This window comes from Lutra lutra, chromosome 1, assembly GCF_902655055.1.
Source record: "Lutra lutra chromosome 1, mLutLut1.2, whole genome shotgun sequence".
Classification (NCBI taxonomy): Eukaryota; Metazoa; Chordata; class Mammalia; order Carnivora; family Mustelidae; genus Lutra; species Lutra lutra.
The window spans coordinates 217,573,379-217,595,995 of record NC_062278.1 but is presented as its reverse complement, the minus strand read 5'-3'; the positions used below and the strand labels follow the sequence as shown (position 1 = coordinate 217,595,995).

Genomic DNA, 22,617 nt, shown 5'->3' with positions numbered 1-22,617 from the left:
GGCTTTCTAACACTCGCCACACAGAATGAGCGAGCATCTTTGGTCTTTGGGTCACTGCAATGCTTAATGTTATTCCAGGACTCATTCCTTCCTCCCCTCCTTTTTTCCTTTTTTCTTCTCCCCTTCCTTCTCCTCCCTCTCCCTTCCTTCCTTTCTCTTCCTTCTCTCCTTCCTTCCTTTCTTCCTCTCCCCTCCCCTTTCCTTCCTTCCTTCTTTCCTTTCTTCCTTTCTTCTTTTTCTCTCTTTTCCTTATTGAGATATAATTAACACAGAAGAAGATTGCCTATGTCTGAGATGCACAACACATTGATTTGATACATTTATAGTGCAATTCAACTGTCATTGTAACATTAGCTAATACCTCTCCAGGGCTTATTTAACTGAGTGGGTTTCTTCTCACTAAATTCGAGCAAATTGTCATTTTGTCCACCGGGTTGAGGTCCTGTCACTGGCTCTCCTGCCTGGAGCCCAGCTGAGGGCTTTGGCCCAGCCAGGTTGTTGCAAAGACACATTTCAGCCTTGTCCTTCTGCCTGCTGGGAAAAGAAGGACCGGGAGGTGGATCCGGGATGCCGTCGGGAAGCAAAGGGGGGAGAGGTAATTCTCTTATTGAGGGTCTTAGTTTTTATCAGAAAGTCTAAGGAATGAAGCAAGAATAAAGCGGTCATTGGTAAAGGATCAGTAGTCAGTCAGACTATCCAGGACGAGGGGATGTCTGGTTTGCTGCTGTGGTTTGGACCATGCTCATGTTTTGCCTGCATTCAGATGTGATCACAGAGCAAGCTTGTTTTGTCTCGTTCCACCACGGTCACCGAGCGGCCTTGTCCATTGTTGGCATTCTGCAAAATTATTTATGTCCCACAGGAGAACACCAGGGCTTAGCTGGGACAGCCAGGCCAGCTCCTAGCAACAACAAGGCCAGCTGTGGAGCTTCGAGCTCCTGTCTCTCTCTCAAAGGTCAAGCTTGGCCCTAACCAGATGGTGGAGGACACTGGGAGGGCTTGGCAGGGCTTGTAAGACTCACTGCTCTCTGTGTGATGCCTGGCACAGGGCTTGGCTCTCAGCAGTCACTCAGAAAATGTACTGTGCGATTATGACGCTGTCAGGGACAGCAGGGGCTCAAGAGAAGGGATCTGGCCAGTCAGGCAGCAGTGTGCGCTACAGCCCAAGACCCTCTTCCCTCTGCAGGCCTTGGGCTTGGCTCCGATTTTTTTTTCTGCTGCAGGAACAGCTTCCCTAGTTGGGGGGTGGGGCACACAGGTGCCTGTGCCCAAGTCTTAAGCAAGGAGGGCTGTGGTCAGATGTGGGGGTTAAAGAGTCTCTTGACTCCCCATCTTGAGATGCTGTAGGGAAGACAGACCTGGGGGGCAGGCGGGTCTGGGGGTCCAGGGCTTGGAGAGAGGAGGGGGGCTGCCTATGGAGGGGGCTGTGGGCCAGGAGGAAGTGGATGGATTCCAGTGACATTGGGATGTAGGAGGGGCGTGTGTGGAGAGAAAGAGGTGAGCATGATGTCCAGGTCTGGGACTGGCGGGAGAGACTAGAGATGGGGACGCGGGAGAGCAAGATGTCCCGGAGGATGCTGGGACATGCTGAGTGTGGGGCTAGGGTTGGTGGGATGTGCAGGGAAAGTGTCCAGGCGGCAGGTGGGAGCACGAGTCAGGTTAGGGTTAAAGAGACATGAGGGAGAGGTCAGTGAAGGGGGGCCCAGGGAAGTCGTGGGAGATGAGATTTCCTAGGATCGTGTGGATGGAGTGTGAGCACAGAGCTTTGGGCGGACAGCTGAGCCCGGAAGTCTATGGCACTTACTGAGAAACTGTTTTGTGCCGGGCTGTGGGGATATAACTATGACCAAGACAAATCAAAGTCCTCATGTTGTGTTGAGAGACAAATAACTAGGCAGCTAGATAAAGAAGCAATATAGTTATGTTAGATAGTATTCTAAGCTTAGGAGGAAAACAAGGCTGCAGGAAATGTGGGTAGGAATTGTCCAGGAGGGTGTGATGGGGAGGTCTAATGAAAAGATAATGTCCGAATAAACATGAGGAGGAGGGGAGGGAGGGAACCATGTGGGAACCTGGAGGCAGAGGGTACAGCCAGTGCAAAGGCCCTGGGGCAGAAGTGTTCTTACTGTAATTTCAAGGACCAGGAGGAAGGCAGTGTGGTTGAAAATAAGGGAATGAGGCAGAAAGGGTCGTAGAAGTTGAAATCAAGGGGAAATATTTTGCAAAAGGCAGCCAGTCAACATCATGAATCATTAGGGAAATATAAAGCAAACCTATAGTGAGAGATACAGTGTCCCACCCATCAGGATGGCCATAATAATAATAGGGCAATAATAGTAGTAATGAAGCAAAATAAAAGTGTTGGCAGGAATGTGGAGAATGTCGTGCATTGCTGGTGGGAAAGTCAAGTGGTGCAGCTAATGTGGAAAAGAGTCTGGTAGTTCCTCAAAAAGTCAAACACAGAGCTACCCTATGACCCAGCCCTTCCACTCCTGGAAATCTACCCAAAAGAACTGAAGTTGAAGGCAGGGACTTGAACAGATAGATACATGCACACCCAGGTTCATAGCGGCATTATTTAGTCGCCAAAATGTGGAAACAATCCAATGGTCCATCAATGGCTGAATGGATAAACGAAATGCAGCAGATCCATTCAAGCCACAAAGGGAATGGAGGTGTTTGTTTGTTTTTTTTTAAGATTATTTATTTGTAAGGAAGAAAGAGAGCACAGGCAGGCAGAGAGGCAGGCAGAGGCAGACGGAGAAGTAGGTTCCTTGCTGAACAAGGAGCCGGATGTGGGACTCAGTCCCAGGACACAGGGATCATGACCTGAGCCGAAGGCACCCGACTGAGCCACCCAGGCGTCCCAAGGAATGGAGTATTGATATAAGCTACAACGTGGATGAATCCCTGGAAACGTGATGCTAAGTGAAAGAAGCCAAACATGAATGATCACACACCGCATTATTCCATTTATATGAAATATCCAGAATGGGTAAACCCACTGAGACAAACCAGACAGTGAGGGTTGGGGGCTGGGTAAGGAGGAATAGATTTAACTGCTTGCCAGAATTATGGGGTCTCCTCTGAGGGCGATGAAAATGTTTTGAAGCTAAAAAGGGGTGATATTTGTCCATGTGGGTGTTGCAAATACCACTTCATTGTATGTCTTAAAATGGTGACTCATATGTGTCACAATATTAAAAAAAAAAGGCAAACGGATCATGTTAACTTTTTGAAAAATTTCATTTGACTTTTTGATGAGAGAATACACGTATGCTGCACAAAGTTCAAAAGCTACAAAAATTATACCAGATGATGGTTGCTAACTCAACTTACTGTGATCATTTCATGGTGTCTGGGTCAAACCTTGCTGCTGTGCACCTGAAAATCATACAGTGATGCACACCTATGTGGGGGGCGGGGAGTTACAATGGGGTACAGAGGTGAACGATTTAATATCCTCTTCCCAGCCACACAGCTACCCTCTTCGGAGCAACTCGTTACCAGAATCTCGCCTCTTCTAGAACGAGTGTAGGAGTTTCCTTAACATTCTCAGAATGTCTTTCACGATTTTACAAAAGCTGTACATGCTCCCTGTAGACAAGCAGACAACGCAGAAAGGGGGAAGCGCAGAAATTAAAAGGAAAAATCCCTTCCTGAACCAGAGCAAATGGGTTGGTGCTTTCGCTTGGATATTACTTTTGTGGGTAGGTGGTTAACTTTGAAAAGACGAGTCGTCGCGGCGGGCGCCCAGGGCCGTCTGGGTGCACACGTGGCCGCCACTAGCCTGCAAACCGGTCCGGCTCCCTGCAGCAGACAAAGACAGTCTCTGGGTACAAAGGGTCGCTGCCGCGCTTGCGCAGAGAGTTCTGGGGAGGCGTGGCCTAGCGCCTTGCCCCGCCCCCCGGCGCTGCGCGCAGACGCCACGGTGGCGTCACGGCGGAGTTGCCATGGCGGCGCTGAGCGGCCTGGCGGCGGCGCTGGAATCCTACAGGGGTCGGGACCGCCTGGTGAGGCTGGGGCGGAGCGCGGCCGGAGGTCCCGGATCAGGGCCGGAGCTCAGTGACTGGAAACTGAGGCCGGAGCGGGGCGGGGCTCTCAGGATCCCCCGTCGCCGAGGCGTCCTCCCGGCTGGGCTTCGACCCTGTCCCCTAGCGGTGGACAAGCAGGTTGTTCCTGCTGACTCATCATGGTGGGGTATTTTCAATACCAGCCAAATCCGCAAGTTTGGACATTTGGGATCCGACCCGACCACTGAAGGAGGTCACTGGGTTGTCTCAGGCAGTCTCATATGAGGAGGCAGGATGTGGCAGCGCTGCCTCTACGGCTGGGCATTGAGGTTACGACCGAATCCCCTATAACTGGGCATTTAGGTGGTTCAGCTCAGCCTGGCTGGACATTTACAGGCCACCCCAACCCCTGTTTGAACATTTAGGATCTGACTAGGCTGCCCTAGTTGGCCCCCGGGTCGTCCCTAACAATCTCATACGGGATTTAAGATGTTTAGGGCTTTCCCATATGGCTGGAAGGTCCTTGAAGGCAGACACTCAGCTTGTTCCTACATAAGCCTTTCTCTCTTACAGGCCAGCATCTAAGTTGTACCAGGAAACGTACCAGTGGTGGGCAGTTAGGTCCCATTCAAATCCCCTATGACTGGGCATTCAGGTTTTAATAAACTCCCACGCTGCACATTTAAAATGCAGAGTTTTGCTGTTACAAAGGGACTGAAAAATTGTGAGAGTAACGTATTAGCAGGAAAAAGCAATTTCTGGAAAGCAGATGAAATAAAGCTGTGAGGGTGGTGAGGCTGACCCAGTTCCCCATGCCCCAAGTTACCCACTGAGTGGATTCCTCCTCACTGAAGTAACTCGAGCAGATTACCCTTTGGCTCACTGGGCTCAGGCCCCACCGCTTCGCTCCCCAGTCCAGCTACTGACATTGGTCCAGCTGGACAGATGCAAATATGCACACCCGCCTCATTCTCCGGTCTGCTGGGGAAAGGAGGACCCACCAGCTGCGGAATGGTTGCATTTTCTTGTGACATCTGTCTCTAAAGGGTGTGCCCCTCAGGGACACAAACCAGCACTGCCTTAGGGTCTCTGCAGTGACTTTTGGACAGTGAGGTTACGTTTCTTCATTTGTCCCACCTGGAAGGACCTCTTAAAACTCGAAGCTTTTATTGGAAGTTTGTTGATCTAGTCCGCACAACCCCCCTGCCGGCCCCCAACTTGATTCCATGTGACCCACGGCCACGTGGGGGCCCATTCAGCTCAGCCCAGGAGCAGGCCCCTGCTGACTGCTTCTGGTTTCCCACAGATCCGAACGCTGGGGTACTGCTGCCAGCTGGTTGGCGGGGTCCTGGTGGAACGATGTCCAGCCAGGTCAGAAGTGGGGACGCGCCTGTTGACCCTGTCCTCCCAACTCAGCCACTGTAGGACCGTCCTGCGACTCTTTGATGATGTGGCCATGTTTATCTACACGAAGCAGTATGGCCTGGGGGCAGAGGTAACAGGGCGTGCAGGGCCGTAGACTCTGGGAAACTGGTGTTTTATGGACTTGTGTAGAGGCAATGGTGTGGGCCAAAATTTTGCTTTGCTTGTTCTCATTTGAATTTAAATGAAAAAATAGCTTATCCGTTCATATGTTCCAAAAGGCTGTGTGATTAAAAAGTCTCCCTCCTTCCTGATCCCCCCACCCTCGTTTTTCCTCCTCCGAAGCAGCTACTGTTGTCAGCTGTTTCTGATTCCTTCATGAGGTGTCCTGTCCGTGCACAGGCAAATCACCTTGTTCACGTAAGTAGTCGTGCGCCGTGTGCATCGTTCAGCCACTTGCTTTTTTCTCTTAAACCGCACAGCTTGGAGGTCGCTCCTTATCAGTCCAAACAGAGCTTCTTCCTTCCAAGAACACCAGGGCTTCCAAACAGAGCCACACTGTGCTCTGCTATAGAGCTGATCCCCCGCCAACGGACATGTTGACTTTGCGGTTACAGCAGAGGATGTGTCCCCAGGGAGTGGGTCCAGAAGCTGCCCTGGGCCAGCCTGGCCAAGTTATGCCCCTCCCTGGGTTGCCCTACCTGTCTCCGACCCCCCCCCCCCAACCCCACCATCCCCTCTCTGAGCCACTCCATGTTCAGATGCACACACCCTCGTTCCACTCCAACGCCCATGGCCCAGTCACCTCCATCTCAGGTGCTTTCTGGACTTTCCTCCTGTTTTGACACCCAGACCAAGACCAAGCCAGTCACAGGGCAACATCCAGGCCCGGCAGCCTGGTCCATGGCTGGGCACTGCAGGGGAAGAGGTACTTAGGGGCTGGTGAGCCCTGTCTGGTTTGGGGAGCTGACCCAGGACTTACGGCCTAGTGCCCACTTACTGTCATCACTGAGTGTCATGTCCCCCATCCATTTCCCCCGCCAACCCCCCCTGCTCTCCTAGAGCCCTGTGCCTGGAGAGCTGTGGGCAGGACTGGAAGGCTGCAGGGTGGGAAGGCCCTGATGCAGCGCCTCTCAAAGTTGTTCTACTCGGGACTCATCTGGGAACTTAAAAGACATTTCTAGTACCAGGGCCTAGGCCGGACCTAGCAAGGCAGAATCCCTGGGGCTCAGGCGGGGTTTTGAAGCTTCCAGGGCATCCCCTGTGCAGCCAAGCTGACTGCTGCTACTCCACCGGGCCATGATGACCACACCTCTGAGAAGCAGGAATGAGGCCTTTCTTCCCCGAGGTGGCCAGCCGTGGGCCGGCCTGCTGGGCCTCGACGCCGCCCTGTGACCGCTATTGGGCTTGGTCTGGGTCCCTAAGATGGGCCTGGCTAGGTCTGACTCCAGGCCCATGTCCCCCACCCCCGGTCTTGCAGGAGGAGGACATCTTTGTCCGCTGCGTATCGGTCCTCGGCAACCTGGCCGACCAGCTCTACTACCCCTGTGAGCACATCGCCTGGGCCGCTGATGCCAAGATCCTCCGCGTGGACTCTGCCCGGTGGTGGACACTGAGCACAGCCTTCTGGGGCCTCTCCCTGCTCCTGGGCATTGCCAGGTATGTGGCCCTAATGCCCTCCAACTGGCTATAAGGGGCACCTCCCTGGATCCGGCCCCCTCTCTGTCTCCAGAGCACATCCTGACAGCCCGTTCGCTTGGGCATGTCTCCGGCTCCAACCCTGCTGCCTCCCCCTCCTGAGGGCCCTGTGAGGACCCCATATCCTCCCCCATCTGCAGAGTCATTTGTGCCGTGTCAGAGAGCACGCTCATAGGGCCTGGGAGTATTAGGATGTGGACATCTATGGAGGGCGTGGTTGTGCCCACTGGACCCAGGACACAGAACTCCAGGCTGGGGACAGAAGGAGACGGTGGGACTGCCTTTCCCCGGGCTCTCTGAACTCCGGGCTTGCGCGGTTGTCGGTAAACATCCCCAAAGAGAACAGCCAGGAGTTTCCTGACTGGCTATGTGCTTCTGAAACCCACACTAGAACTTTCTAGAACTTTCAAATAAGGGTTTCCTTCCGAACATTTTTCTCTCCGTACAGGGGCTCAGTGGGATTGTTCTGAGCTCCCTGATCCGAAGGCACAGGCTGGCCTCTCAGATCCCCGGAGGAGTGGGGGAGGAGCCCACATCAGCTGCCATCCCTCCCCCCAGACACCGACATTCCAAAGCCCTTGTTTTCCCCAGGGACACATCCCCTAATTATACTGTTATCATCGATGGTCTGGAACATGAGAACAAACCGCAGAGTGGAAGGTTCAAGCCATCCACAGTCCAATGCGGAGGTCCCCACTCTCTATACAGCTCCCAGAGGGCTGGCTCCCGGCCTCTCCTCACAGTGCCTGGGACCTCTGGCCCCAAGATGCTTCGCGTTCCTGTTTTAGAGCATCCTTGGTCCCATTGATTTGTTTTTAAAAAATTTTCTAAAAAAATTTTTAAGTCATCTCTACACCCAAAGTGGGGCTCGAACTCACAACCCTGAGATCGATCGTGGCAGGCTGTACCAACTGAGCCTGCCAGGCACCCTGGATCCATTAATTTTTAAAATAGACTTTCATTTTTAGTTCATCTTCCCAGCGCAATTGAACCGAAAGAAAAGAGAGCTTCTGCAGGTGCCCCACCCGCCCCACAGCCCCTCCATTATCAAACTCCCCCAGCAGCTGATGAAGCCACGTCGACAAGTCACGGGCACCCCAAGACTGTGGTTTACATCAGGATTCACTGGGTGGCGCGTCCTGGGGGCCTGGACAGGTGTGGAACGAGACATTTCCGCTGCTGTGCGATCACAGAGTGGTGGCATCGGCCTCAGATCGTCTGTGCTCGGCCTCTTCATTTTTAGAGCTTATACTTTTTCCATCATTTCTCTCTTACCTGGGGTGAGCAAGTGTGGGGGTCCCGGCCAGGTGTCCGTAGGACCCCAAGTGCCTGAGAGTCAGCAGGGGGGGTTGTTGCAATAATGCAGAGGCCCGGGTGCCGAGAGGTTTGCATTTGGCGAGTCGGGACCCGGGACGCAGGAATTGGCGTTTTGCCCCGGTCTTCGAGGGGGCCCCGATGCAGACCCACTTACCTCACTGCAGGGGCTGCCTTGGGTCCCCTGCTCTCTGGGGACAGGCCGCGTGGACAGGGACACGTGGCTGGCTCCAGCATCAGAAGCACTAGATGCTTCCAGATCTGGTGTGGACAGGGCAGGCAGGTCAGGGCCTGAATTAGGAGTTGCCAGGAGCTTCCGAGGCCCAGGTGGGTCTGGAGCTCTGGGAGGGTGCACGACGGCTGCAGCCACATGTGGCCATTGTGGCGGGTGGTGGCCTCCCCTCGGGCTGGTGCTGGGGAGCTAAGCCTGCGCCCCCACCCTGCTTTCCTTGTCTGCTGCAGGTCCTTGAGGATGGTCCTGACGCTGAGATGGAGGCTGAGGGGCCCCGCGGTGGCCTTCACCAGGTACGACCATGCGGTTTTGCCCTGGAGAAAGGCCGACTTCCTCCCGCAAGTTGGGGACCCTGGTGGGTTTCCCTAGCCAGGGAGGTGCCTTGAGCTGTCACCAGTTTTCAGCCTCGCCCCTGTGCGGGCCTGCACGGGGGCCTTACAGCAGCTACAGAGGCTGGCCCAGATGGAGAAACTGAGGCTGGCTTGAGCCCTCTTGGCCACACCCCATGCAGGGCGGGTGGTCAGAAACAGGTTTCTTAGGGACTGAGGTCACTGTCCCTGTTGCATCCCGGGAAGGAATGTGGGGCAACGCTGTGCCCACCAGCCAGCTCCCGGCCTGTCTCCAGAGCCCAGAGGACTGTGGTGTGGGTTTGAGACTTCCCACACTAGTCTGTGCCCTGTTCACGCTGGAGACTCCTTCTGGGGGGTGCGACAGGGACTCAGCCCCACCAGTTCTCACTCACTCTGCTGTCACCTCTCCCTGCTGTTCGGGTGAGCCTGGGTGTGCGTGGGTCTTCCCCAGCCACTTCTCTTTGCTCCCACAGCCGGCTGCCGTGGAGCAAGAGGAGGGCCATGGAGGCCCAGGTCCAGTCGGAGGTGCTGACCCTCCTGAGCAACGCGGCAGATCTGGCCAATGCTGTGCACTGGCTGCCTCCGGGCGTCCTGTGGGCTGGCCGCTTCCCCCCGTGGCTCGTGGGGCTCCTTGGGACCATCTCCTCCCTCCTCAGCATGTACCAGGCTGTCCGGGCCAGTGGCCAGGGTGAGGCCACCACCCCCTGATGTGGCCTGGGAGGCGTGGCTGCAGCCAGAACCCCACCGGAGCCCCTTCCACAAAGCAGAAATCACTTGGTGGGGGGGCTGGGTCTAACTGAGCGAGTCAATGCCAGGTGTAGGGAGTGTCACCTAGAGGACACATAGGGCCACATCGGGCGCACACCCATTCTGGGGCAGGATGGGGGCAGGGGTGAGGTCTCCCAGGGTCCAAGAGCCAGGGCCTTTCCAGCCAGGCAGGGGCTCCACGTGGGAGACCCCCAGAGGAGGGGTCCCCAGGCCTTACATGCAGAAAAGGGTGCCGGGGGCCTCGCAGCGCCTCGCGCGGCCCATGTCCTGCATTCCAATAAAGGTGAGCTGGGGAGCCGGGATGGCGGGCGCCACGCGGGCCTTGAGAAGGTCGAGATGATGATTGATTAAATAGCGTGTTGGTGCCAGGCCAAGCATGAGAGCTTATTTCTAAATCACTGCAGGCCCCCTCACTCACACACCCTGTTCCTCTGGGGCAGCGGCAGCCTTGTGCATTGTGGGGGGAGGGGGGTGTGGGTGATGCCTGGAAACCACACCTCCCCGGCCCGCCTTCTGGAATATGCTTGGCCCAGGGTGGGTCCTCTCTGACTCTGTGAGCACAGCCCGCTGCCCCTGAGCAGCCTTTGGCCAAGGCGAGCAGCTCTCCCGTCTGGGGCACAGGGGCCACAGAGGCCACCCTCCACCAGGCCATGCCTGTGTCTTGTCCCCTGTGCAGCTTCAGGGTGCTTGCTGTGGCCAAAGCATCTCGCACCCAGCCACAGCTCGGGCCCAGTGCTTTATGGACTCGTCTGCAGCCGGGCCTCGCAGGCTCCCGTCTCCCACCTCCCACCTCATGGGCTGGGTCGGGATGTCTCTAGCTGACACGCGAGAGGCCCCGTGTGTGTGGCCTCAGGCAGGTGCCTGCCCCTCTTGATGTGTCCTCGGACCCTCCATCTCTGAGTCCTAACCGGAAAGCAGAGGGGATCAAGCTCTCCCTTACATTCCACAGCCAACAAAAATGGGCTTGCAGCCCCCAAGACTTCATAGGACACCCGCCCGATGTCTTGTCCTACAAGGAAGCTACGTGGTGGGAAGACCTGGGATGGAGGCCCTTCCGGGTTAACTCGGGGCGCAGTCGACCCGCCCACCTGGCCCTGGGCGAGGGGAGGGGCCGGGCTCGGTCAGTCTCCCCCTCCCCTCATGCAAAGGGGAGACGTGCTCGCCTTGGCCCTTAGCAGAGGCCCCCTTCCCAGCACTCCAGGCACTGGGGGGGGGGGTTGGGGGGGACCTCCAGGAACACCCATTTCCCTGCCTGTAAGGCATTCAGAGCGCTGTTTGGGGGGGCACCACACACAGGCAGCTTGTCTGGCTCAGCAGGCTGGTGCCCCCATGGGCCTGGGCAGAGCCAGGTGCCGGGCATCTGGGCATCACCCTCTGTAGTGTGGCCACACCCCCTGCCCAGTGCCCTTCCTTGCCTGGCAACTTCAGCCTCTTGCGGGGGGCAAGGCCAGCCAGTTCCTGGAAGCGGGACCTACAGGTGTTCTCCCAGGCCCCAGGGAGCACTTGCTGTCACCAACTCAGCTCCTTTGGGCACAGAGAGGCAGATGGGCCTTGGGGATGGCCCTGCTCGGGGTGACAGCTCCTTGTCTAGGCTGACATTCCAAGAGCACGGGGACCCTGCCTGAGCGGGGAGAACCTGGCCACATCCCCAGCCCTCCCTCAGCCTTGTCTGGAGGGCTGCTCTTGGGGGGCCCCAGGCGTCCCCACTGCCTCTGCCTCTCAATGCCTGGATGCAGTCATCGTCTGGAGCTTCCTGGGTGCAGTGTGTGGGGCCCTGGGCATGGGGTCCAGGCCTCCCCAAGGTCGTCCTGCAGCAGAGGGTGTGAGGGGCGCCCCTTCCAGCACTGACCTTTGGGCCGAGACTCCTATGACAAAACCCCGAGCCCCCTTCGACAAAACCCCAAACACTCCCGTCGGCTTATCTTCGACACCTTTATTGCTGGAATCAGGTCTTCAGTTCTAGGGCGGGTCTCAAAGACCCCGCAGTGAGGAAATGCTGCAATCATCGTAAAAGTAATTGTTGGGTGTACTAAGATTATGGTCACAATGAACGAGGACGTGCACGGGTTCCACGGAAATAAAGAGGATCTGCTCAACCACCAACCGTACAAGTAAAATCGGGCTCTCCCCAGGAGGGACCTCGCCTGGACGAGAGACAGACCACCACCGACACTGACCCGTGGCGGGACACCCCAGTTCCTGCCACATGGCCGAGCTGAGAGTCCTTGGACTTGTCACCGGCTGAGGAATCGTGGTGTCTCGGAGGGTCAGACCAGAGCAGGCAGCCAGGGGCATGTGGCGTTAAATCACCCAGCATGAGGGCCCGGGAATGTTCTCTTCACAAGAGGACAGAAACTTAAAGTCGACGTTGCTAAAGTGCTCGGAGATGTCTCAGTACGAAAACACCAACACTGACCACAGACATGGCACGGATGAGCTTGGACGCGTCACGGGGCCGAGGGAGGACGCCTGTCCTTGCTCCCCGAGGATGCGCAATTGCTGAAGGCCCCAAGCACAGTGGGAGGCAGGGGAGGGGCGGAGCGCGGAGGTTCTCGGAGAGGCCGGGCTTGGCACACCGTTCACTGTGCCCGGGAGAGGTTCAGAACTGCTCAGCTGGGGTCCCAGTCCTTCGGTTGCCGCTTTGGGAGGGACAGGACTCTGGGCTCAGTGGGGTGGGGGTGGGGGAGCCTGGGGAGCAAAGGCTGGTGTATCCTCACCCACCACCCTGCGCCCGAGCTTGAGTTCCTCCACAGCTGAAGTGTGTCTCCGACCCACTGGCCAGCCCCAGAACATTCCTGGACATCCAGTACGACGGGTAACCCCTGTCCTCCAGTGGGAGGGACAACAGCCTAACAGAGCTCACTGGCCACAAGGCACCCGGAGCCACCCACCCATCCGAGGTCTCCAGGCCATGTGTGACCCCTCTACCATTTCGTCCTTGTCCACGAGGACATGGTGGTCCCTCCGCTCTGTTTCTTGTACCAGCACCTGTCTGTCACTGCAGGACACCTGCCCTGAGGCCTTCCTCCCTGCAGCTGCAGGAAGACCCCACCCATCTCATGGGGGCAGAGGACCCTCTGCCTTGAGCTGGGACCCTCAGGAGCAAGTGGCCCCGGCTAATGCTCTCAACTGGGCTTCTCCAGACAGGAGAATGGCTGGTGTCCTTGAACTCCACAGAAGCAGGCCTCCGTGCTGAGGTGCCTTTGAAAAGCACCACGTTTGGCAACAGCAGGTTTTAAAAACCTGTCAAAATGAGTTATGGTCTATCCCTTTCAGAACCTCTACAGCCTGTCTCCTGAGCCATTGGCCGTCCTCTTCATACGCCCGGCCCTGTGGCCTACTGTCCCCAGGGGGCGCTGTGTGCCACCCCCCCACCCCCCCCCACCCTGTCTGAACTCACGCCCTGGCCTTGAGGTTCACCAGGAACACAGTCAAGTCTCAGCTTTGGAAGTAGGGCTTGCTGACAGCACCCAGCCCCTTCTGGGACCCTAATGGTACGTTCCAGCATCTCCTGGTGGCCCCCCTCCTCAGACTGCGGTCTGGCCTGTCATCAGGCATCTTGTACCACTGTTCGTCACTACCTTGGAACAAATGGTGTGGAGTTGATCTCTCCCTCCCCAGCAGGGGAGCTGTGACTGGACACAGCTCCTTCGGTTAGCTCTGGTTCAACCTTCGATTAAAAACTTTCCTTTTTGTGTTAAAAAAGAGAGGCTTAGAAAGTTACCCAGGCACCACTGCTAAACCTACAGAAAGAGCCTCGAGACAATGGGCCAGCCCTGGCCCTGACCTTGACCCTGACCCAAGCCAGGTGGCCGTTGGTGGTGGTTTGCTTGGGAAGTGGAGAGGGACGACTGGGCTGTCCCCCAGACAGCAGGACAGGGAGGGGTCTGCACCTCGAGCCACAACCCCTCTAGAAGAAGATGACGTCTTCCTTGTTGCTGTCCTCTTTGTCGAGTGGCGTGGTGGGCAGTGGCAAGGGGGAGGGGGGCACGGGGGTGCCCCCAGGCTTGAGGGAGCAGCACTCAGGAGGGACGTCAGCTGGGGCCGGGCAGCAGGGTTCTGGAAGAGAGTGGGGGAGTGGTGGTTGTCGGCAGCTGCCAGGCGTCGTATTGGCCCTGCTGTCCCAGGGACAGGGTGCTGGGGTGCTGGGCCCACCTGCAGAGGGTACAGAGCCGTGGCTGCTGAGCAGGACAGGGCTCAGCGAGCGGCGGTTCCAAGCGGTGTTCTCGTCCTTGCCCACGAGCTTGCCGAGGAACAGCTGCTGCTTCAGGTCGAAGGAGGCTGAGGGAGGGAGCACGCAGCCTCAGGTGTCTGGCGTCACTCCGGGCACACGAGCAGAGCAGAACCGTTTTGCCCAGGGACACACCCACTCAGACCGTAATAAGCCCCAGAAGCAGCCACACCCGACCAGAGGGCCCTTGGAGTCATTCAACCTCCGGATGAGAGCGCAACCCCACGGCCCTCGAGCCCCAGCAATCCTGGGACACAGGCCCTGCTCCTCAGGAACATTCCAGGGCTGGCTCCCCCCCGGGCCAGAGCCTGCATGCCGGCGGCACTGGCAGGATCCCCGGGGCTTTCTCTCCCGGGGGACCTCTCACTGCAGGGTGCGCTCCACAAGGCCCTCAGTGTCCCCTCTGGGATGAGGACATGGCAGAGACCCGGGCACAGGAACCCGGGTGGGGGCCCAGTGGGGAGCATGAACACTGGTTGCCTCGATGTCCCTAAGGGACCCAGGCTCTTCTTTCTGAACTGCCAAGATGTTCTCTCAATGCCAATCCCTGTTTGAGGACCCAGCTGGGGAAAAAACATGGGCTCTGATGTTTTCCTTTTCCTTCTCAGGATGAGACCTCCACGTGGGGAGAGGACTGGCCTGTGCCATGTAGCCGAGGTCGCCAGCTGTGCCTTCTAGGTTCCTCCTGTTGCTCACTCTGGAGGATGGCCCTGGGGTCCCATCTGGGTTTGCTCTTAAGAAGCCGCTTTGGCTTCACAAACTGCCCAAGACTGGACCTTCGAGTCCTGGGCCGAAGGGACTGGGTGGGCGCCCGAGGTCCTGCACCTCTGGGTGGGGTGGAGGGTACCCCTGGAGCTCAGCTCCGCTGCTCGAGCTCCGCCGCCCTGCCCGGACTCACCTGAGCTGTCCCAGCGCTGGGAGCCCCTGCTCTTGCCGCCCTTGTCCTTGCCGCCCTTGGTGGAGGCGGCCAGCTTGGTGGGGATCTGCTGCTGCACCGCCGTCTGCCTCTGGAGCTGGTTGGTGGTGCTGAGCAGCTGGATGGGCACTTCGCTTTTGGCCGGCCGGCTCTCGGCCGGGGCGCTGTCCCGGCGGGCCACCTCAGGGCGCTCTGCGAATTCGGGGCCGGCTCCAGACAGCAGCACGCTCGCCCGGGCTCCTGGCGCCTTGGCGAGGGCGGCGGGCCCTTCCAGCCCGTCCCCGTTGAAGCTGGGAGTGTGGCTTGGGGGCTGGGCCTGAAAGGGCAGCAGAGGACACATCCCCAAGCTGTTCCTCCGAAGGCCAACCCAACCCCCACCGGGCCCTCCAAGCCACCAGCCTCAGATGCGCGCCGAGCCCTCCCTTCCCGCCCCCACCAACCTCGCACAACCTGCGGAGTTGCCACCGAGGGCGGCCACGCACACCCACGTCCCACGCAGCCACGCATGCGCCTCCCCGCCCCGCGCGCTCCCGCCCATGGGGTGCACCGGGCCGGCCCTCACCTCCGCCAGCGAGTCAGGCGGCAGCGCCCCGGGCACCGTGTTCTGCTTCTTGAGGCGCCGCTGCTGCTCCAGCTGCTCCCGCTCCCGCTCCACGGCGCGCTGGGCCTCCCGCAGCCGCTCCAGGTCGTGCTGGTAGGCCCGCCGCTGCTGCTCCAGCCTCTCGCGCTCCTGGCTCAGCTGCTCCTGCAGCCGCAGCGCCTCGGTCTCGCGCTGCCGCAGCCGCGCCGTCGCCAGATCCAGCTCCTGCCGCTGGCGTTCCCGCTCCCGCTCCCAGCGCTGCTGCTCCTGCCGCAGGCGGCCCTGCTGCTTCTGCACGCCCGCCAGCTCCTCCCGCTGCTTCTCGAAGTTGCGCTGCCGCTCCTGCTCCAGCAGCATGTTCCCGCGCGTGGACTGCAGCCGCAGCTGCTTCTCGCGCTCCTGGATGGACGCCCTCTGCACCTCCACGCAGCTGTCCTGCTGCGCGATGACTGCCTGCGGGGGGCGGCGGGCAGGGGCTGATTTTAGGACGAGGCCTGCCCTTCCCCAGAGCCCAACTTCAGGGGTTGGAGAAGGGCCAGGTCACGGACCCAGGGAGAACCACCTCATCCCCATCTCGTACCTGGAGGCTGAGAAGCAGCTGCGACAGGGTCTGGATCCGCTGGACAAGCTGCGGGGAGGGACAGAGACGCTGGTTCCCTGCTCTCTGCAAAGCCATGTGGGCTGTGTATGCCCGCCCCTGGGGACCCGGATGAGCCCCGAGCCTACCTCAAACTCCAGGACCGTGGGCAGACGGGGGCCACACTCCGCACCCGGCACAGTGACCTGTGGAGAGAACGGTGTCTAACACAAAGAGCTAAGGACCTGCTTATTACTGACGAGACACCTCCCCGCGTACACCACCCCCCACGCCCTGCCTGGTCATTTGACTTGTGTGAGTCCCGGAGTCTGGAAGACGAGGGCACAGGCCGGCCTTCCTGGAGGTGGGAAGGCAGCGGCTGTGGGTTCGACGCGGGGAGTCTTGGAGGTCAGGTGTGCTCCGCCTCAGCTCTCAGAGGGTAAGCGCGGGCTCGGGGGAGAAGTGGGCAGCAGAGGGGAGCCTGACCCACAGCCTGACCCCACTCTGGCCCGGGCGCCTGGTAAGGGTGGGCCTCCAGAGTCCGAGGGAAGCAGCCAGGCACCTCAGCAACCGCAGGCATGAGGACACGCGGCGTGAGGACACACGTGCAGACTTGGTGCTCAGGGCCCCCGCCGTGCCCCTTGGCTGCTGCTACGGCCACAGCTCCTGCCCTGGGCTTGTCCCCTCCCTCACCTCTGTCCTGGGCACCTCGTACCATTCCTGGGGAGCGCGGGAGGGAACGTGAAGCCTGCCCACAGGTTCATCTGGGCCCAGGTTCTTTCCCGGGACAATGGGAACGGCGCTGGTCACTATGGGTCCCGAGACGCCCAGACTAGACAACCCCGAACACAAGCGGCTCACGCTTGTGAATGCTGACGCAAAGGGCTTGGGCTGACCCTGCTCGGCTCAGGGATATCCCAAGGAAGCAACGTACTGCAGGTGGGGCCTCCTCAGGGGGTTCCCGGGGGCTGCTGGGCTGTGAGTCTGGGCTGCGCACTGGGCCTTGCCAGTCTCGGGGGCCGGGGTCACTGCTGGAGGCCTTCTTCAAGCTGCCATCTGAAAAGCCCAATCCAGGCGCGTGAGGTCCCACGGGGTCCAGACCAGGCCCCCCCATCCCTGAGACCCAGGTAGGAAATTGGCCATGCCACCCTGGTGGCATTTGAGACTCAGAGACTGGCAGGAGAGGGAGGGGCTGGCCCGTGTGCTGCTGTTGAAGCACGATGGACAACTCCCCGAAGGTTCCAGAACTTGCCCAGAGGGTTTGTACTTGGGGCAGGGGGTTGCTAGGAAGCAGAAGGAGAGACGTCCAGCAGCAAATGCCTTGGCTCCACTGCTGGGAACGCTCCAAGAACCCGCAAAACCTCTTGTGCGGGGCCCCGCGAAGCCCCAGGGGGACGCGGCACCACTCACTCTTGCCGGGGCTGCTCACGGTGTCATAGCCCCCAAAGGTCTCTGCCCTGCGGGGCAGGCCTGTGGAGCCACCCCCATCTTCCACCTGGCTGTTGGCATTGCCCAGCTGCCTGCAGATCAGGGTCTGGATGTCCTCGACTGCGGAAGGAGACGGGAGGAACGGAGTCAGGCTGTGGAGCTGCGCTGTGGGTGTCAGAGTGCGGCAGCGCCTGGGGACTCAAGCCCGAGAAGCCCGCAGGGCATTGGTCATGGTCTTCTATCCCCCCAACATGGGACTTCAGTTGCCACCACCCCCAGCCTGTGCATGCCCGAACTCCAGGTACAACAACCAGGACACGCCAGTCTGTGTCTGCAGGAGATGCTGGACCAGGGGGCAGTGTGTGGGGGCGGCTGGGGACATACTGGGCCTGGGGAGGAACGTGGGTGTGTGCTTGGCTATCGACTGTCACACAGACGGTTGGAGGCCATGGGAGAGCGGCCTTTGGGGGCAGGTCAGGTCACACAAAATGCTCTAGGACAAACAGGCTTTGGCCAGGTGAGGAGGAGGGGAGAAGAACGTTCCAGGCTGAGGCACAGGATACAAGAGGGTCCTCAGGGGGCCAAGAACAATGGCCACTGAAGAAATGTGAGGAAGCAGGAGGTCAGTGTGGCTGGAGGAAACGAGACTGCGCGGCCGCACAGTCCACAAGGGAGCCCTCTTTCCCCTCACTCCGAAGGAAAGGCCTGGAGGGCAGCAGCTGTCTCCCTCACTTGCTTTCCCAGCTGGACCGACGAGCACCGGCTGCCCGGCCTGACACATGCTGGGCCTCATGTGGGGCTGGCTCGGCAGCTGCCTGGGGGCCACTAGGGGCTCCGGCAAGGCCCCTGGCCACCCCCCGAAGCAGGCCCTGTGGCTGAGGGTGCACAGAGGGGACAGGCCACGTGCTCGCCAGCGCCCTCCTGTGGCCGCTGTGCTCATAAGCCTCTTCCCACCTAGATGTTTCCGGAAGCCCTCCTGGGAGGCCGGCTGGGTCTCGGAGCCCTCTGAAGTGACCTACCACATGTGGATGTGTGCTTATTTCTGGGGACATCATTTGGGACCCACTTGTCAGAAAGAACCTCCTGTGTGTGGGAACCCGTCTTGGTTGACTTCAGATCCCAGGGGTGCAGCATGGTGCTGCCTCACCTGTAGTGGGTGCCCGGGAGAAGGTGCTGTAAGTCTGCTGGGGGGGTCAGCACTGTTTCCGGGAGCATGCCTGGACCCCCCCCCCCCACCAGGCAGAACTGTAGGGCGGCCGTGGACCAGCACCCAGTGAGGGCCCCTAGATGCGGCTCCTTACTCTCACTCATGGCCGACTTGAGGATCAGCTCCCCCTGCATGGTCTCCGAGGAATCCCCTCCTCGGAAGAGGAGTCGCGACTGAGCGACGTCTTCCAGCCCGCTCATCTCCGCCATCTCCAGGTAGATCTGCTGCTTCTCACCAAGGCTCTGTGCAATCTGTTGGTCTTTCACGTTCAGTCGCTCTGCAAAGCAACAGGAAGCGGAGGATTGGCCTTCTGGGGTTATTTTCCCTGGGGACCCAGCTCCCACCTGCAGCCCACCCTGAGTCCAACATCCCATGGGGCAGGGGAGGCCACAGCCCTGTCTTTGGATCATTTGCTCTAGTTACAGAAACCAAACACTGTGGGGTGTGCACGAGGACCAGAACAGGCCGATTTCCTCGTATGGGCCGCAGGGAGATGCCTCCAAGCCTTCGTCGTCTTCTCCCGAAACTCCTCCTTCAGGCATTTAGGACAGACTCCTTACAGGTCTCTCTGGGTTTGATACTCTTTGCTGCTGTTGCTGCGACAGCAACTTTCTCACTGGTAGCTGCCCGTGTATACACGTCACGTTCGGCTGAACTACTTACTGGGCGCCCTCAGAGGTTCCAACAGTTTTCTAGGTGGTTCTATTAGATTTGCTAGGCAAGTAATCACATCACATGCAAAACACAAGTCTGTTGCTTGCCCTGCAGTCCTGGTCTTACTTCCACTTCTCCCCTTGTGACCCTGGAGGAACTTACAGGGTGTAGGGAATCCCAGCGGGAGGGGCTGGTCCTGCCTGGCTCCTGATTTGGGTGAGTGTCCCTCATGGGCCAGCGTGAAAGATGAGACCAGCTTTTGATCGGAGATGGGAAAGCCCATCTCCATAGCGAAAGTATCTATTTCTAATGCAGTGAGAATCCCGTCAGGAATGAGGGATACTGTTGTAGGATTGTGGCACCGGCGGAGATATGTCTACACGGGACCCATGTTTTATTATCAGCCGGTAGAAATAGAGAGTCTGAATGAGCACTGTGTCCGCACTATGCTTCTGGGGTCAGTGGGAGGTCCCCCTCCTTTCTTTTGGACATTTCTATGAATAAATAAATACTCTCAAACTTACACCCTCCCCATGAAGAGAAGTAAATATATACTACCTAATTTTGTGTCTTTGTGGCCTATGTGTTCCCTAATTTAAAAATAAATGACTCAGTTAGTGAGGGGGAGGAGGGGGGTCGATTGAGACCACAAAGTCCCTGGCATTGTTCTTGGCAGTGATCTCACTGAAGTCTCGTGGGAATCTGTTAGGCCCAGGGAGGGGAACGGACGAGCCCATGGGGTGCGTCTTACAATGGTCCGGGATTCAGCCTTAAAAAGGAAGGAAGTCGACACACACTACAATGTGGCTGAACCTTGAACCATCCCGCTCGGTGAAGTCAGCCGAGACACAAAAGGAGAAACATGGCAAGACCCCATTGATACAAGATCCCCAGGATGTGCAAATTCACAGAAACAGAAAGCAGAACAGAGGTTATGAGGGGCTGAGGGAGGAAGGAACAGGGAGTGACAGCTTGCAGGGATGGGCTTTCTTTCAGGAGTGGTGAAAATGATCTAAAATTGTGGTGACAGTTGCACGATCTCTTGCTAGAGACTACGAGCCACGGAATGGTGTACTTTAAATGCTGAATTGTATCGTGATGAGTGACAGCTCAACGAAGAAGTTAAAACAAATTAAAACAGGGAGCCAGAGACTGAGGTCTGCAGACACAAAGCAAGGGTTGCTGTGGGTGTACTAGGCTCTAGAAGGAGGCTGTGGGGTCCTGTGCTATTCTAAGTCCCCTTGGGGTTTTTGCCTTATGTGACCTGGGACACCCCCAGCGAGCTCCTTCCTGGACAGGGACGGGGGTGGGGGGGCAGGGTGTGTGGCAAAGCCAGTGTCTGGAAACGGCTCAGGGGCCCCGAGCTCTGCCCTCTCGTGACAAAGCCTCACAAAACGCCTGGTTACTCAGGTGAAGATCTGCTCCATGGCCGACCCCAGTGGGAGAGGACAGAAATGCCGCTGGTGGTCCCAGGCCCTTCTCACCCTACGGAGGACATGACGGTGGTCCAGCCTGACTCCCCTTACCTTGGAAGTCCCTCAGCCTCATGGCGCGGGCCTCGAACACCTTCTTCTCCTCCTCGGCCTCGCTGAAGGGCCCCTCCTCCTCGTCCGGACAGCTGCAGGGAGAGGGGGCAGACGGGCAGCAACGCCTTCGGACAGGCTGGCCTCAGCGATGGGCACCGAGAGCTGCACCAGCAGAAGCAGCTGCTCAGAGCGCCTCGTCCTGGGGGTGACTGAGCTCATTAACAGTGAGGGAGAGATGGGAGGGGGAAGAGCAAGGCAGCCGCCGCCTTTATCCTGTCTTCAAGTGTCCGCCCGTCACCAGCCGTGGGTTCCATGCCTGGCCACCATGTGGCAGGAGGAGACTGAGGACAGCTCATTTCCTGGGGGGCTGTAGAACTGAAATTCAGCATCGAGGGAGCTCTGAGCAGGTTCAGGAAGCTTCCAGGCATAAAGAGAGGGAGCAGCAGCTGGCTGGGGTCCTGAGGGGTCCCTGGCCTGAGGAAGGACAGGACAGGACACCACAACCCCCTCTGACAGGTCTGGCCCCCAGGTCAGGTGTCCCTCACTGCACCCCACCAGTACAGAGGGTAGAAGACCCTGTGCCCACACCCACTGGCCAGCAACATCTTTTTAGCCTTTGACTGGTTGAGCTGTTGGTGGAAGGAGCTGGAAGAGTGTCAGGTGTCCCCTTTAGATGAGGCGGGTGGACAAGGCACTAGGGCGGAATGAGGCAGGGGAAAGGCAGAGGGGCCTCTGGCCTTCCTGCGACCTCCAGCCCTCTCCTGGGTACTTCAAGGTCACAGCTGCTTTGCCCAAAGCCAAGGGCCAAATAGCTGTGGGCAGGGAACACGCACACGGGCCCTTCTCACCTCTCCACGGCCCTTCGGATGTGGGCCATCCAAGTGTTCCTCTCCTCTTTGGAGCTGGTGTAGATCTCGTACATCTCAGGCCCTCGCAGGGAGGCGCTGATCAGGAACATGGCTTTCTCCTCGTTGGCCACTTCCCTCACAATGAGCTTTTGTAAGGAGATGACTGGGTGCTTCGAGTCCTGTGTGGGTGGAAGGCGGGGTCAGGGAGGACCCCGTTCACTGGGCTGCGTTGGAGCAGCCGTGGACCCGAGTCTGAGGGGAAGCAGGTTGGGGGGCTCTTGTGCTCCTTTGTTCTCAAATAATTCAGAGATATTTGCCATCGGGGGGGGCCAAAGACCCTTTGGATTATTTAGAGATGGGGCCTTCACAGAGGTGATGAAGGTAAACTGAAGTAATGAGGGTGGCCTCAGTCCAGGGTAACTGGTGTCATACTTGGTGGGGGCAGGACAGAGTCAGCTGGAGCCCCCAAGACCCTAAGCCCCGAGTGAGGCAGAGTCACAGAAATGTAAAGGCTAAGATTAGATGGGATGTTAGCACGGGCCCCTGAAGCCTTCCCAGGCAACCAGACAGGACCCTGGGGGTCTCGGAAAATTCTAATCCTGCTTTGCTGGAACCTTCTGGCTCCCGGGAGGACCTGGGACAGTGGGTTAACATAGAGCCGCCTTCTGTGCAGGCAGCCTTCCAGCAAACCCCTAAGGGTCCTTAAGGCGGGCAGGACCCTTCATCTGAAGAAGACAGGACACCTACCACCGAGGCAAAGACGTATTTTTGATCCTTCTCTTGTAGCAGCAAAAGCACGTCTGTCAGCAGGACAGCAAGGACGTCTAAGGAGAAAGCACAGAAGGACACGTCTGACGGGGTCGCAGGGCCATATGTACGTCCTGGGGGAGGCTTCAGCCTCCGGGGAGGGGTC

The 22,617-nt window shown here is 58.4% G+C and overlaps 2 protein-coding genes across 7 annotated transcripts in view; one reads left to right on the top strand and one right to left on the bottom strand.

Moving 5' to 3' along the window:
- Positions 1 to 337: 337 nt before the first annotated feature.
- Positions 338 to 10,107, top strand: PEX11G (peroxisomal biogenesis factor 11 gamma). 2 transcript variants are annotated; one of them, XM_047703942.1, is made up of 6 exons: positions 338 to 595; positions 3,474 to 3,673; positions 5,316 to 5,508; positions 6,856 to 7,034; positions 8,850 to 8,912; positions 9,443 to 10,107. In XM_047703942.1, exons 2-6 carry the CDS (start codon positions 3,561 to 3,563, stop codon positions 9,675 to 9,677), a joined length of 783 nt encoding a protein of 260 aa, XP_047559898.1. In that variant the 5' UTR covers positions 338 to 595; positions 3,474 to 3,560; the 3' UTR covers positions 9,678 to 10,107. The 2 variants fall into 2 exon arrangements, with proteins under 2 accessions (XP_047559898.1, XP_047559906.1); XM_047703950.1 differs by lacking the exons at positions 338 to 595; positions 3,474 to 3,673 and adding an exon at positions 3,934 to 4,013 and having other exon boundaries at positions 5,320 to 5,508.
- Positions 10,108 to 11,657: 1,550 nt separating this feature from the next.
- The window catches only part of ARHGEF18 (Rho/Rac guanine nucleotide exchange factor 18), an 81,074-nt gene continuing 70,114 nt past the window's right edge, over positions 11,658 to 22,617 (bottom strand). For 2 of the 5 annotated variants that reach the window (XM_047703900.1, XM_047703864.1), the window contains exons 18-29: positions 22,452 to 22,528; positions 21,705 to 21,883; positions 20,857 to 20,981; positions 18,771 to 18,953; positions 17,452 to 17,589; positions 16,976 to 17,097; positions 16,191 to 16,247; positions 16,045 to 16,092; positions 15,447 to 15,917; positions 14,867 to 15,209; positions 13,893 to 14,018; positions 11,658 to 13,796 (exon numbers count right to left, since the gene is read on the bottom strand). In XM_047703900.1, the coding sequence (XP_047559856.1) occupies positions 13,648 to 13,796; positions 13,893 to 14,018; positions 14,867 to 15,209; positions 15,447 to 15,917; positions 16,045 to 16,092; positions 16,191 to 16,247; positions 16,976 to 17,097; positions 17,452 to 17,589; positions 18,771 to 18,953; positions 20,857 to 20,981; positions 21,705 to 21,883; positions 22,452 to 22,528 (2,018 nt within the window). In that variant the 3' untranslated portion in view covers positions 11,658 to 13,647. The remainder of the gene's footprint in view (positions 13,797 to 13,892; positions 14,019 to 14,866; positions 15,210 to 15,446; positions 15,918 to 16,044; positions 16,093 to 16,190; positions 16,248 to 16,975; positions 17,098 to 17,451; positions 17,590 to 18,770; positions 18,954 to 20,856; positions 20,982 to 21,704; positions 21,884 to 22,451; positions 22,529 to 22,617) is intronic. The other 3 variants (XM_047703874.1, XM_047703883.1, XM_047703890.1) reach the window with 3 other exon arrangements.

Excerpts from the sequence above, each read along its gene's own strand:
- PEX11G (XM_047703942.1), top strand. The coding sequence starts at position 3,561 with ATGTCTTTCACGATTTTACAAAAGCTGTACATGCTCCCTGTAGACAAG. Across the intron at positions 3,674-5,315 it reads CCCTTCCTGAACCAGAGCAA|ACAGATCCGAACGCTGGGGT; the intron begins ATGGGTTGGTGC and ends TTCTGGTTTCCC. Across the intron at positions 8,913-9,442 it reads CCCGCGGTGGCCTTCACCAG|CCGGCTGCCGTGGAGCAAGA; the intron begins GTACGACCATGC and ends TTGCTCCCACAG.